This window comes from Panthera pardus, unplaced genomic scaffold, assembly GCF_024362965.1.
Source record: "Panthera pardus isolate Hobbes unplaced genomic scaffold, ASM2436296v1 HiC_scaffold_25, whole genome shotgun sequence".
Lineage (NCBI taxonomy): Eukaryota > Metazoa > Chordata > Mammalia > Carnivora > Felidae > Panthera > Panthera pardus.
In genome coordinates, this window is record NW_026526821.1 from 57,761,115 (window position 1) to 57,776,358 (window position 15,244).

Below are 15,244 nucleotides of genomic sequence, written 5' to 3' on the forward strand. Positions count from 1 at the left end.
TGTCAAGTTCTAAATAGTAATTCCAATGAAAAGTCATGTGCATTATCTGTGCACCCCACCTTGACTTACAGACACTGAGCTTCAAGTCTGTTGGATAAGTATTTTTTTCTGTCTTCCTTATTGGTACCAGAAATTCACTCTTTTTTCAGATACCTGTTCAACTTTACCTCTCTCTAAAGTCATGGGAGAGGCTACAAAGCCAACTTGGATTGACCAAGCCATCTAGTTCTTTCTCCTCTCGGCATGCACACGTGTTCACTGTGGCACATTTTATCTTACCCAAAAAAACTAAAACATGTAGGAAATCACCAGCGGTAATTTGATTTTGACTGAAATTCTGTGGTGATGGCATCTGGCCCATCTCAAAAGTCCCTTCCAAAGGTGGGATTAACTCTTCAATCTTCTCTGTGTTAACTATGAATCCGTAGAAAAGAACTTTCTGTTCTTTCTGCTTTGGACATCAGCATCATTCCAAAGTCACACAGATGGAAAAGCCATTTCTAATGCCTTGTCCTTTTCAAAAGAGACTAAGGCTCGCTTACTTATCTGTCATTGTGACTATGTACAACCAGCTGCTGTTTCTGCATCTGTGAGTATACAGATTGTTCACTAGGTTTTTATAATTCAAAGGAGAGCCTTTGGCAGAGATGCTGACCAGGAGGAACAGAATAACAGGGGTCAAACTGGATGCCAAATAGGATGAGAATGCTGGGCAAAGCCTTAACAAATAGGTGCAAATGATTGTTATATTTTCGGGAGGAAAATCTTCCTTTTTCATGTTATAAAAGAAACTTAATCACAAAGGAGTATTAAGCCTATGAAATGCCAAGTTCTGTTTGGTAAACAAAGTTTAAAGTAGCCATCACACAATATTCCCACTCGAAACTCAACAAGAGGAAAGTAAGATGGCACAGCCATGACACTGAGCATTGCTCCTTTACCAAGAGATTAATAGTCTCAGAGGAATTGAGTGACCATGAAGCCATGAAACAAATTATTACCCAAGACATTTATTACAAATGTCATGAACATATTCATAAAGTAAAATTGGTTTAAAAAACAGAGAGAGAACAAGAGAGCAAGTGAGAGGAGGAGAAAAGCCAGGGCTTGGATATTACACCTAAAACACAGGAAGATGCCATCTTATGAATAAGCAGTATTAACTACATTCTTAAAATAGTTTTAGTGCATTGCATTTTTAGAAAAGGGAAACTCCACCCCCCCACCCCCTGCCAAGAAAAGGTTCCTGCAACACTGAACAGTTTGTGTGACTATTCTAACATGACCGCCTGTCTGCCACCAAACCCCAAATTGAGAACAGTGAGGCCCCTTGTGTTAGAGGCCATAGTTGCCCATCAACCACTAATGGTGCATCTGGTGAAAACGAAGCATTCTGCTCTCTGAACTTAGAAAAACAGACTGCATCCATCAGCATGATGAAACCATGTGGCTATTTCCCATCTTCAGGGACAATTTCTCTTGTGCCTACTGAGACCTGTGACAAAATAACAGTCAAACTTCAATCTGATAGTTTTGGTATTAAGATTAAATTAAACATTAATGTTTTCCTCCAAAAACATATAAACTAAACCACCTCTTAATGCATTACAAACAATGAGGTAGGCAAAAAAATAAACATGTGGCTGAAACAATTTCTTTTCCTCTGCAAGTGCAGACTGTGGTAAAACTTGTCGTGCTTCTAGGTTTAAACAAAAATTAAACCTTTAGGCTGAGGCAGTGCTAATACTGTCACACAACAAAGTTCTGGCCATTATACAAATGCACACATTTTCTTTTTCCTTTTTTTTTTTTTTTTTTTTTTTTTTAAGAACCATCTGCACATGATTTAGGCAAAACCTGGTACACAGAAAAATGACGGAGTTTTTGGCCAAGCCAAAAAAAAAAAAAAAAAAAAAAAATCCAAATAAAATGGGACCCCCTTAACCCACCCCACCCTGCCTCCCAAGCCCCACCCACAAAAAAGTTATCCTAGTAACTGTGTCTTTCACATTTTATAAATATTAACTTCTTAAACCTGCACCTTCTTCTTTGACCACATATTGTCACATTACAAAAAAGAAATGTCAATTAAATACACTGTTAATGTTACTATATTAAATCTGCTCTCTGCTTCAGCAAACCGCTCATGAGACCACCATTTTACACCTCCATGTGCCCACTTCCAAACCAATGGCATGTTCATAGTCTCCACTTTCAGATACCCATAAGACAGAGTCACTCAGAGACAAGGAATTCTGGAGCTGAAGGAAAGGCATTTGCTTTCTGGTCTGATGCTCGATCCCAAACACTTATAGCACCTGATGGTAGAATGTGAACAGCACCAGCTGCATTGCAGCCTTGATTTATTTTTGAGTAGGGGAAAGAAGAGAAGGGGGATAAACTGGTAAGAGGTGCAGAAAGGAAATGAAACGAAACGAAACACCCCACACGTGGTGTCTGCATACACAGCTGTCCTGGACTACACCGGTGCAGCTCTGAGCTCCAGTTGCAAGGAATTCCAAGTTCTCAGGATCTCATTGAAGACTCTGGGGGCCAGCAATCCTCATCACAATGCTTCTACCAGCTCAGAAGGGAAGTCCTGCCTAATGTCATGAAATAAACCTGACTGCTGCCACCAGACCGAACGGAGGCGAAGAAGACCTGCAAAATCAAGAGAAAGAGGGAGGGAGAGATTTACCATGAAGACACAACACAACCCAGTCCTTTGGAGCAATCCTTCCTATGGTTCCCAGGCAGGTGACCTAGTGCCACCAACACCTCAATACCTCAACACCTCCAAATGCAGGCAGCCTAAAAGCCCAAAGGCCTCTTTCAAAAGAAAATCTGAGAGGACATCAGTATCATTTGATCATAAGGAGATCATCTCTGTAGCTAATTTTTATCACAACTAAGAAGGCTATCACTGCCATATTGTGAGAACTGAAAAGAAAAACACTGATATTTCTGAAATTGAGTTATTTCTTTTTATCTCCACTGCTAATATCATCTAAAAGATAAATGTGTCTGGAAAACTCCTTAGCAACCTGATTTTTCTCTTTTAAAAAATTAAGCTAAAATATATGTTATTTCATATTACTCTATAGTCACAATACTATAGTTTACTTTTGGGCCTTTGATTAGTAAACTTCAAAGGATATAACATAATAAATAATAAAAATATTTTAATGCCCAAGTTCAAAGAATATTATAGTTATGGCTACATTAAATATACTCAGGAAAATATAAGCCAAAAAGCTGGCAAAATCCTGGATTGGGTTGGGAAGTTGTATGGATTTCTAAGGTAAATGATTAGAAAACAATGTCAACACCGTTAGTAAACGAGCTACAGGATCACAGGAAAGGGGGCTGGTGGTGCAATGTATTTACTGAGCATGCAGTTAGGCAGAAAGCCCAGCTGTCAAGGAGAGATCTAGAGCTCTTCTCTGTCACGGTGAATTTTCAAATTTAATCTGAGAAGTCAATTAGTGGGCCAGTGGCTAGGGTATTTAATATATTTTAATGTGAGACAAGAGGTGGAAATGTTCTTAAGAGGGAAGTTTCTAAGGTTGCAACAGGCTGCCTCAGGTGGTAAGACATTTTCATCCAAGTGGAGGGAAAAGAGAGAAAGCTGGGCTTGGTAAAGGCCAGGCCCACCTGGGAGGTCCTTCTCAAAGCACGTGGGATGGGTCAACACCCTTGGCCATCCAGCTGCTCCACTCCAAGGCTGGTTTAGGGAGGGGATTCCAGGGAGTTGGTAGGCCTTGAAAGTAACAAGGATGTGGCCAGTTTTGAAAAACAAAGGTTTTTAGGTCTTTTGAAGACTGGGGGTCTCAGCTGCAGGAGGTGCTCATGCTTCTGCATAAAATGATTTATACTGTTAGGTATTTCTGACATGCAAACTATGAAGTTACTTTACTATTCAGAAGCAAACAAGTGGTATCCTTCTGATGCACATCAGGGTCTCGAGAGAAAACTTTTACCCTACCAAATTTGCAAGGGGCTTTCTTCCAATCACAGAAGAATCCCACTAGATTGGCAGTTTTAACCTTTTCTATCCCTAAACCAAACATAGCTCATACAGGTCACCTACTGGGGTTAAAAACAACCACTACAAACAACATACGATGATTTTGGCAGAAACAAGTATCTCTTATCCCTTCATAAGCAAACACAAAATAAAACAGACCCCAACTCCTATATACAGGTCTAAAAAGTCACTACTAAAATGTTGCTTGATGAATTTATTTCAGAATCTATCAAAACCTCAAGAAAAGGCTTCACCAAACCCCGTGGAAAGTAAACCATTACCAAAGCTAACAGCAGCTAAAGAGAAGTTGTAAGGAAACCATTACCTTGTCATTGCGTTCACATAAGAATTTTAGTCTTTGAGCCCTTTTGTGCATAAACACACCATCCAAGTGACCAGTTTCCACAGATCGGATCTCTATGGCCTTTTCTCCCCAGCCCATCGTCTGATTCGATCGAATATATGCTTTTTGAGAGGGGAAAACATGAAATTGTTAAAGATAAGGAAACAGCTATGAAAAGATGCTGCTCATATAATACACACATTATCTGCATGTCTAGCATATGGAGATTTTTGTTTTTAAGGAACTTTTGCTTTTAAAGTTTATCCTGAGAAGTGGTAATTTGAATTCTTGAGATGGTTCATGCTTATTTTGAGCAATGACCCACTGGATATAGAGTTTAGTGCTCCTATTTTTATCAAACCAGTCATAAAGAAGGCAGGAAGAAGAAGTGATGAGAAGAGAAAATGACTACATTGAAACCAGAACAACTTGGGATATAAACTAAAAATTTCAGATTATCGAGTGGCACTGCCACTCGAAAGAATAAATCCCTTACCCTTTTTCAGCCTCCTTTTACTTTCCACAGATTAGTCAACAACCACATCTGTCCTACATCCTGGATGTCTTAAGGATTAAATGAAGGATTGTAAATGACAGAGTTTTAAAGTGTTAAATAATTACTTGGATTTTGTTCTAAAACAGACTATGACCAGTGCCATGGTCTACAATCTCCCTTTTCACCATCAATATTGCCAACCATTCTGGGTTTTTTTTGTTTGTTTTTTGTTTTTCTGCCAACCATTCTGCTAAATGGCCAAAATGTCTGAACAACAGGTAAAACTGATGTGATAACATGCAGTTTTAGAGAAGGCTCCATTTTTACATATGCTATCTTTTCCTCTGATACCTACCTACAGATGTTGGCATCTCTCCCCACTGCAGAACCACATCCTTGGTGATTCTTCCATAGGTATTCACATAAACCCCTTCATCTTCATAGCACACCAGAAGCTCCATGCCATCTGTGTTGGGGAGGATGATGATTGCATGGGGTTTGATGCTACACTGGATCTAGAGAAGAGGAACAAAGTACAGGGAAGTACGTTTGTGGTTATTTCTATCCTTGAAATAGCATTCAAAAAGATTGTCTTGGTGAATGCACTGGTTAATATTCCAGGTGAATAAATACAGCAATTGAATAAAATTTTGGAAAACTCATGCGACATATATCTCAAAGAATACCTTTTACAGGTCATGTACTCTACTAGTTCACATTTTCTGAGGCCCCTGGAACATATCTGGATTGTGGATTCTATTAAGAAATTAATTGAAACCACTCCCAACCCAGGGATATTCTGACCTGCCAGCAATTGCCCCAAATACATCCCATGTTAGTCAAAGCCAGGGCTAAGAGGTTTTCAGGAGGGCTTCACAGAGCCAGGAGAATGGATTTCCACTTGTCTCAGAGCATGCAGCTATTGAGAATGGCACATCATTTAAATACTCACCCCCACACCAAGGGGAAGCAAGGAATCCCTGCTTGTGTTAGTTCACTAAGCAGAGTAAAGAAAAAAGTCAAAACAAAATGAAGCCAGTCAACCAACCATAGAGTGTGGGTTCTTTCTTACGTGTGTTGGTAGATAAATGTCATAGACTGATCCTGAATCCACATCAACAGCATGAAATCCAGCACAGGATCCATAGATCACTTTCAACCTCTGGCCTTCCTCAACAGTGAGATCCACCAGTAATGGCTTATGTACCAATTCTCCAAATGACTACAAAGAAGTAACCGAGACAAAAGTAGTAAGACAAAGAAGAACTTATTTCTGATAGATCAAACAGGAGAAGCCAAACCCAAGGTACTCAGTTATTTAATTACTGAGCCATTCTGGCAACAACCATAAGCAAAAATACTCTATGAAATAAGTCTCTAATTTATTATGCTTTTGTCTGCCAATCAGCATCTGGGAGACATTTCTTCCAGAAGACGTGTCGCAAATTCCCCCTACCTGGCCCAAGAATTCCACCTTCTTGTCTTGGTGAGAAAAACATCTAAAGTGAAAGAACCAGGACTTTCTGTAGCACAGTATTCAACTATTCAATGCAGACAATGGAGAAAGAGGTGGAGTTGCAGGAGTCACATACTGAGAATTTTTAGTATGGTCATCATAGTCATCATAGAGACTTCTACTTTAATTTTTTGACTGGAGCAATACAGTGATGAAAAGCTGTAGGGTATTAACCTGGATGACCTGTAATAAACTAGATGACCTCAGTTCTTGATTAATATCAATACCTACAGCTCACAAGACAGACTTAAACAATATACTTATAAAAGCAACTAGGAGAGTACATCTGGCACATAAAGGATATTAAGACCAGATCTCAGAAGATACAACCAATTACTTTTAGTCAGTAACATGTGGATTTATTTCTTGAGCAAATATGGTAACCCCATTTATCCTGCTTTATTGGGGAATCAAGCAATAAGCAATCTAAATATGTCAATTTTCCAAATACTTGAAACTTACCCTTAATAAAATGTATCAAGAACAAGAAAAAAAGGTAAGTAAATAGAATCATTTTGGATGAAAAATTCTTAATTTCATGATATGCACTAAAACAGCCCCAGGAGCTATACTCAAAGTTTTGTGCCTAATATAAGAAATGATGTTAAGTTATTTATAATATCTAATGTCAGAGTAATATTTTAATTAAGAATTTCATAAATTTGTATCTAATGCGAACTCTAGAATTATAAAAAATATTAAAAATACTCACACAGAAAAATACTAATGTTTTTCTATAGTTTTTCCCTTAAACAAAAACAATGCATTATTCATGCTTTTAACTTACTTTTTCTATTTAACGCATAATACATATTCCTGTGTCATTAAGAATTTCTGTAATTTGTTTTTTAGTTAGTATTCTATTGAAAAGATATACCTCCAAGCTGCCTATTGTTGGATACTATTTATCAAAAACATATCTAAATCTTTATACACATGCATGACTTCAGGCAGATGGTCACGGTCTGCTGTTTTTGTTTTTTTTAATGTTTTTATTTATTTTTGAGAGAGAGAGCATAAGTAGGAGAGGGCAGAGAGTGAAGGAGACACAGAATGTGAAGTAGGAGGCTCCAGGCTCTGAGCTGTCAGCACAGAGCCCGATGCAGGGTCTGAACTCATAAGCCGTGAGATCATGACTTGAGCCGAAGTCAGACGCTTAACCGACTGAGCCACCCAGGCACCCCAAGATCTGCTTTTTAATTAGAGGTGGCATTACTTTTTTCTGTTACCATATTGACATATCAATCAATGTCTACCAAACATTTAGCTCTTTCCTCATACTCTGAGGGCTTGGAAAGCAGACAGTGAGGCCTATTACATTAGAAATGGCCTCTCTTATGACAGAATTATACTCTATATTAGTACATAGCTTTTAAATGATCAGTTTTAACTATTTAGGGTTTTTAAACTGTCCTCTGGCTCTTTCTTGGTCATGCATGCATGGCTGATGCTACTTGTAAGTACACTTGATGCTGTTACCTTAAAGGCCATAAATTTGTGATATGGCTTGGGTGCCCACGCATAGACCTCCACAGAACTCTTCAAAGCAATTACCAGAAATTTGATTCTTTCATATTTTACTGAAAACAACAACATAAACAAGAGAAGCACAGGTCAGAATCAACATGGAACTCTAAATTCTGTTAGTTGTCTTTTGCAAACTTTATAAATAATGCCTTCTATTGAGTCATCTAGATCAACAGGAAAAAAATGCTGAGTGATCAAACCTCAGAGTTTCCTTTTCCAATACTTTTATGTATGATTCAGCCTATTCCCATATTTCTTGACTGATGTTTGGGACTCAATTCCAATACTCTGGTTACTATTAAGGAATACTGTCACTAATGTTCCTAATCTTCTTAGACTGAAAGTATTTACTAATCAAAGACAATGCCAGGCCTACCACCCTAAAGTCTTAAGGGCTCAGTATTGCTTCAAAAGGATAATGAAGTGGTTAATCAGCTAAGTATCACTTCAAACCGCTTCCTGATCTATATAGGCAGTGACTGCCTGAATTCTACCTAAAGTTCCATACAAAAAGAACAGTAGTAAAGGAAATCTCTATTCAGCTATATACATTTTTTCAGTTGAAAATGCCTTCTTTACATAGCTATTCCGGTTCTCTTGCAGCCAACCAACTCTGCTTAAAAACAGATGCTCTGAGGGGCTGTGCCCTCACATGACTTAGTGGTCTGGCACAGCTCTACCAGTTTCTTTATAAACTATCTAATGTCACAATACTACCTTATTCTTCCTTTGCACATGAGAGATGGCTTGTTAACTTGATAATTCTCCTTGTTAATTTCCAATATAGTATCACTATTCGAATAAATCACTGACATTAATATTAAGACACAAAGGATTATCAAAGGTTGTCCAAACCAGTGCTGTTTAACAGAATTTTTTGCAATGATGAAAAGATTTTAGATCTGTACTGTTAATATGATAGCCACATTGGGCACATGGAATGGACTAGTGCCACTGAAGAACCACATTTTATAGTTTATTTCATGTTAATTAATTTAAATATAAATTTAAGTAGCCCCTATTCTTGATGGAAATCATATTGTACAGCACAGGTCTTGATAAACTGAATATAATTTCCTAAAAGTATAATGAATGAATGGTACTACACACTCTTACTGCAGAAAATGCTTGTGATTCATTCTGTAAGAATGACAGACCTGAGGATAACTGTTTTATTCCAATGAAAAGCCCAGCACAGTGTAACACATCTGCCTCTAGTTCCCCCTGTAGGATAATCTATCCATGCACATTTCACCCATTCTGAATGATTTCATTAAATTTAACCTTACATGATTTTAGTTACCCCGCAAAAATTATTTCACATAAACACAGCACAGAAAATCCCAATCCCAAAATTTCATCAAGTATATAGTACTACTTTCCAGTAACACTCAGAATCATGCCAAACTAGGGTGGCTTCTGCAATCATTATTAATCAGTGAGCTGAGAGTTGTGGACAGATTATATAAATAATAAGAGAATGTCAAGGACTGTAATATCCCTAGAAGCAGAGAGAATGACTATAGCATATACTTTCATAAACAGAAAAAAACAAAACATAGTAGCAGAAATCAATATTCAATAGGACCCTTACATTAATCAGTCTTAGGTATAATAGAGACTATTTGCTGATCTTCTCAAATTCCCATTTCAAATTCTATTAGAATATATTATCTCTCCAATAAAGTTTAATTTGGCTAAGCTTCATTATTTCCCCTTTACTTCCAACATTAGTACCAGTATTTTAATTTTTTTTCATACATAAAAAAAAAATTGTTTTGGTTTTGTTCTTGCAAGCTCTTACTTCATAAGAACCAAAGCATGCGTGCCAGCAAGAGAAAAAACAAGACAGTTGCTACGAAACATTGGCTGGCCGACTAGATTCGTTTAGTAGTTAAGAGCACAGTAGCTTTGCACAGTGCGCTTCATTCAAAACAACAAGCCATATAGCTCTTTGGTCAAACTCTCAAACATTCTGTCAATGACTGCCAAGGACCCAAAGTCCTCTCAATGGAGACGAGGCCTGGAGCACAAAGCAAGAATCCAAATTGGCTGGCTTTCCTTTGGCAAGGTTTCCTTAGAGAGGTTATTGTGACCACATCTTACAGAGAAGAATCTGGACTGTCAAAGAGGAAGGGTAAAAAGCCTTGCTCGCAAGATGAATGTGAGCATGAGATGGATGGAGGACAGAATGAATGGCAGGAATGAATGGGGTTATGTTAAAAGGTGCATTGTGAGTCAAGATGACACTTCGGGATTAGAAGATGCCTTAGAAACATAATCGCAGAAAACATCTAGGTGTATCAGAAAGAACCCTGTGGAACAAAACCCTGCAGAACAAAACCCTCATGACCCTCCTGGAACTTACCAACTTTATAGTGTACACATCCTTCCAAATCCCCCACGGTTGTCCATCCCTGCTTCTTCTCAACTTCTGGATCATTGTGAAGTATTTTATTTCGTAACCAAGACAAATAGTAGACACGTAACTTATCTTTTTTGCCTAGCAAAACAAATATAAATATTTTATATACGTATTCAAAGTTGGTGCCATCTATTAATAACAATAGTAACCAAATGAGCAATAAATATTATCCTCCTAAGGGAACCATTCTGTATGAGTTTTACTAGAACCTCAATTTAAGCTATTCAAAATGGATTTTGAAACTCCTATAGAATTATCATCAGGTATAGGCCTGATTAGAAGGGAAGGTTTTAAAAGAAAAAAGAACTCACACTTATGTAGATAGCCAGTATCCATAAACCACAAAGTAATACAAACACCTGCACAGCAATGCAACCAACAGACCTTATAAGATGCTTTCACATGTATTATGTGATCTGATTCTCAAAACTCTCTGGAGTAGCTATTAGTTCTCATTAGACAGCATAGGAAGATTAAATAGATCAACCAAGGCAGGGAATCAAATCCAGCAAAAAGCCATAAATTGAAGATGTGTGCAACTTAAAGGGCTGACAGAGGACTCACAACCTATAAATCACTTAGAAGAGAGATAACCCAACTGAAAAAGTGGGCAGTCGACTATAACAGTCAAAAGAAGTTAACTCATAGATACATAAAAAAGTACTTGCTCTCAATAGTCAATTAGTGAATGCATATTAAAACCATAATGAGATACAATTTTATGCATCTATCAGAGTGTCTAGAATTAAAAAGAACAATAGTACTCAAAGTAGGGAAGATGAGGAGTAACTAGAAACTCAGAAACCAGTGCTATAAATTGTTAGAACCATTTTAAAAAGCTTGGCATTATCTATTAAAGTAGGATGCATGTATATGCTACTTATGATCCAGTAACTTCTCTCTTCATATTAATGTGTGTGTATGAGCTCCCAAAAACATGAACAAGAATGTTCACAGCAGCATTGTTCCTAAGAACTGAAAACAGCAAACACAAATGTTTATCAACAACAGAACAAATAAATGAATTGTGGTATAGTCATACACAGAAATGAAGTGGAACAATACACCTCTATGAGCAACAACAAAACAGGTGTTGAACAAAAGAAACTAGACACACTGACAAGCTTAAGAAGAAAAATCATATGATCTTATCAACAGATGCAGAAAAAACATCTGACAAAACCCAACATTCATTTCATGATCAAACATTCACAGCAAATAGGAATAGAGGGAAATTGCCTCAATTTGACAAATAACATCTACAAAAAACTTACAGCTAATACCATACTTAATGGTGAGAAACTAGATACTTTCCTCTTCAGATCAGGAACAAGGGAAGGGTGTCCCCACTTACCACTCCTATTAAACATCATACTACATGTCCTAGCTAATGCAGTAAGACAAAGGAAATAAAAGGTATGCAAACTGGGAAGGAAGAAATACAGGACTGTTTACATAGAAAATGACAAAGAACTGGTAAAAAAAAAAAAAATTCCTGCAATTAATAAATAATTATATAAGGTTGCAAGCTACAAGGTTCATATATAAAAGTCAACTGTTTTCCTATATACTTGCAACAAGCAATTGGAAATTTGAAATTAAAATACAGCATCTGCAGAAGTACTAAAAACCAAAAAAAGATATATTTAGTTATAAATGTGACAAAATAGCCCTACACAACATCTGTATGAGGAAAACTACAAAACTCTGAAGAAAGAAATTAAAGGAGATCGAAACAGATGGAGATATATTCAATGGTCATGGGTAAAACTCAGTATTGCTAAGATGTAAGTTCTACTGAACTTGATCTATGTACAATCAATGTAATCCCAATCAAAATCCTATCAAGTTATTTGTACATGTTAATAAACTGACTCTAAACTTTATATGGAAAGGCAAAAGAGCCAAAACAGCCAACACAGTATTGAGCAAGAACAAGTTTGGAGGGCTGACACTACCTGACTTCAAGAGTTACTTCAAAGCTACAGTAATCAAGACAATGTGGTATTAGCAAAAGGAAAGACAGATCAATGGAACAAAACAGAGATCTAAACCCACACAAATGTAATGAACTATGGGGGTGCCTGGGTGGCTCAGTCAGTTGAGTGTCCAACTCTTGACTTCAGCTCAGTTTATGATCCCAGGGTTGTGGGACAGAGCCCCGCATTGGGGTCCACACTGAGCATGGAGCCTGCCTGAGATTCTCTTTCTTTCTGTCTCTCTCTCTCTCCCCTTCTGCTCCTCTTCCCCACTGGTTCTCTCTCCCAAAAATAAAAAATAAACAAAAAAATATAATGAACTAATCTTTGACAAAGGATCAAAGGCCATTCAACAGAAAAAGGATGGTCTTTTCGACAATCACTGCTAGAAGGACTGGACATTCATATACAAAAAATAATGAATTTATAGACTTTGAACCTTTCACAAAGATCAAATGGATCACAGACCTAAACATGAAATGCAAAGCTATAAAGCTTCTAGAAGATAACATAGGAGAAAACCTAGGTACAACCTCCTTGGATTTGGCAATGCCTTTTCAGATATAACACCAAAAGGATAATCCATGAAAGAAAAAAAAAAAGGTAAGTTAGACCTTATTAAAATTAAAAACTTTTGTGGAAGACACAGTTAAGAGAATGGACAGACAAGCCACAAACTGCAAAAAAAAAAAAAAAAATTGCAAAAACCTATTTGATAAAGAACTTGTATCCAAAACGTACAAAGAACTCTTAAAACTCAAGAGAAGAAAACAAACAACCCGATTATAAAACAGACAAAAGACCTTAACAGATACCTCATTAAAGATGACATACATAGATGGCAAATAACCATGTGAAAAGATATTCAACACCATTTCATCAGGAATTAAAAATTAAAACAATAATCAGACACTATACTATACTAATCCAAAATACATCACCAAATGCTGATGAGGCCATGAGCAACATCTTCATTCATGCCTTGTAGGAACATGTGATAGAGTCACTTTAGAAGACAGCCTAGCTATTTCTTACAAAGCTGAATGTAGTCTTTTTTTTTTTTTAAATAATGTTTTCAAATTTATTTGACAGAGACAGCAAAAGTGGGGGAGGGGCAGAGAGAGAGAGAGAGAGAGACAGAGAGAGAGAGAGAAAGAGAGAGGGAGGGAGGGAGGGAGAGAGAACCCCAAGCAAGCTCTGTGGTGCGGGCGCAGAGCCTGACGCAGGGCTTGAACTCATGAAAGTGCGAGATCATGATCTGAGTGGAAACCAAGTGTCAGGCACTTAACTAACTGAGCCACCCAGGTGCCCAGTTGAATGTAGTCTTACCTTATGTTCAGCAATCATGCTGCTAGGTATTTAACCAAGCACATAAGTTGAAAACATGTCTACACAAAAAACTGTCCACAAATATTTGTAGCAGTTTCATTCATAATTGCTGCAAATTGGAAGCAACCAAGAGGTCTTTCAATAAGTGAATGGATACACAAAGTGGCACACCCACACAAAAGATTATTCAGCAATAAAAAGAAATGCACTATCAAGTCATGAAAAGACATGTAGGAAACTTAAATGCATATTGCTAGAGAAAAGATGCCAGTCTGAAAAGGCTACATACTACACATGATTTCAACTATGATGTTCTGGAAAAGGTCACATAGAAAATTAAAAAAAAAAAAAAAAAAATCAGTTGTTGCCAGGGACTTTTGGAGAGAGATGAATAGGTGGAGCACAGGGGATTTTCAGGGCAGTGAAATTAGTCTATAATTGTGGATAATTATGTGTTTGTCAGAACCCACAGAACTGTACAACACAAAGGGTGAACCCTAACGTAAACTACAGACTTTAGTTAATAATAATAATGTGTGAATACTGGATCATCAATTACAACAAAAGTACTACACTAATGAGGCTAATTGGGAAAACTGGAGGTGGGGGGTAATACAGGAATTGTCTATATTTTCTTTCCAACTTTTCTGTAAACCTAAAGTGCTCTTCAAAAAAAAACAAAACAGGGGCGCCTGGGTGGCGCAGTCGGTTAAGCGTCCGACTTCAGCCAGGTCACGATCTCCCGGTCTGTGAGTTCGAGCCCCGCGTCAGGCTCTGGGCTGATGGCTCGGAGCCTGGAGCCTGTTTCTGATTCTGTGTCTCCCTCTCTCTCTGCCCCTCCCCCGTTCATGCTCTGTCTCTCTCTGTCCCAAAAATAAATAAAAAACGTTGAAAAAAAAAAAAATTAAAAAAAAAAAAAAAAAAACAAAACAAAAACAAAAAAAACCCCAGCCAGACACAAAAGAATACCTACCATTTTACCATTTCTGTAGCTTTAGTTCAATGAAGGTAAAACCAATCTTAGGTATTTAAAGGACAGTGCTTCCCTCTGGGAACATGGGGGGCAGTGACTGGGAGGCAGCAAAGTGGGGACTGCAGGGAAGCTTCTGGACTGCTGGGATTGTTCGATTTCTTCACCAGGGTATAGGTGCTACATGGATGGATTCTAACTGTGACAATTCACTGGGCTGTATACTTATAATCTGTGCACTTTTTGTATTACGTCTTATACTTCGACACAATCTTTTTAAGTTTTGAAGACTTTTTTTTTTAAATAAAAAAAAATTTTTTTAATGTTTATTTATTTTTGAGAGAGAGACAGAGTGTGAGCAGGAGAAGGGCAGAGAGAGAGGGAGACACAGAATCCCAATCAGGCTCCAGGCTCTGAGCTGTTAGCACAGAGCCCCACGTGAGGTTCAAACTCATGGACTACAAGATCATACCTGAGCTGAAGTTGGATGCTTAACCGACTGAGCCACCCAGGCGCCCCTGTTTTGAAGACTTTTTGAATGTGGGGAAATACTCAATAAAATATGTTAAATGAAACAAAACTATGTACTTTTATGTATATAGTGTTCCATTTCCATACTGTAATATATACTT

At 37.6% G+C, this 15,244-nt stretch overlaps 1 protein-coding gene across 50 annotated transcripts in view; it reads right to left on the reverse strand.

Annotated features, from left to right (window-relative positions):
* Nucleotides 1-990: 990 nt before the first annotated feature.
* Nucleotides 991-15,244, reverse strand: part of MAP4K4 (mitogen-activated protein kinase kinase kinase kinase 4) — a 189,965-nt gene continuing 175,711 nt past the window's right edge. For 27 of the 50 annotated variants that reach the window (XM_053890560.1, XM_053890551.1, XM_053890561.1 and 24 more), the window contains 6 exons: nucleotides 10,278-10,412; nucleotides 7,862-7,962; nucleotides 5,939-6,088; nucleotides 5,222-5,381; nucleotides 4,353-4,492; nucleotides 991-2,661 (listed from right to left, as the gene is read on the reverse strand). In XM_053890560.1, coding sequence (XP_053746535.1) covers nucleotides 2,578-2,661; nucleotides 4,353-4,492; nucleotides 5,222-5,381; nucleotides 5,939-6,088; nucleotides 7,862-7,962; nucleotides 10,278-10,412 — 770 coding nt within the window. In that variant the 3' untranslated portion in view covers nucleotides 991-2,577. Of the gene's footprint in view, nucleotides 2,662-4,352; nucleotides 4,493-5,221; nucleotides 5,382-5,914; nucleotides 6,089-7,861; nucleotides 7,963-10,277; nucleotides 10,413-15,244 lie in introns of all 50 variants that reach the window. The other 23 variants (XM_053890525.1, XM_053890530.1, XM_053890516.1 and 20 more) reach the window with 1 other exon arrangement.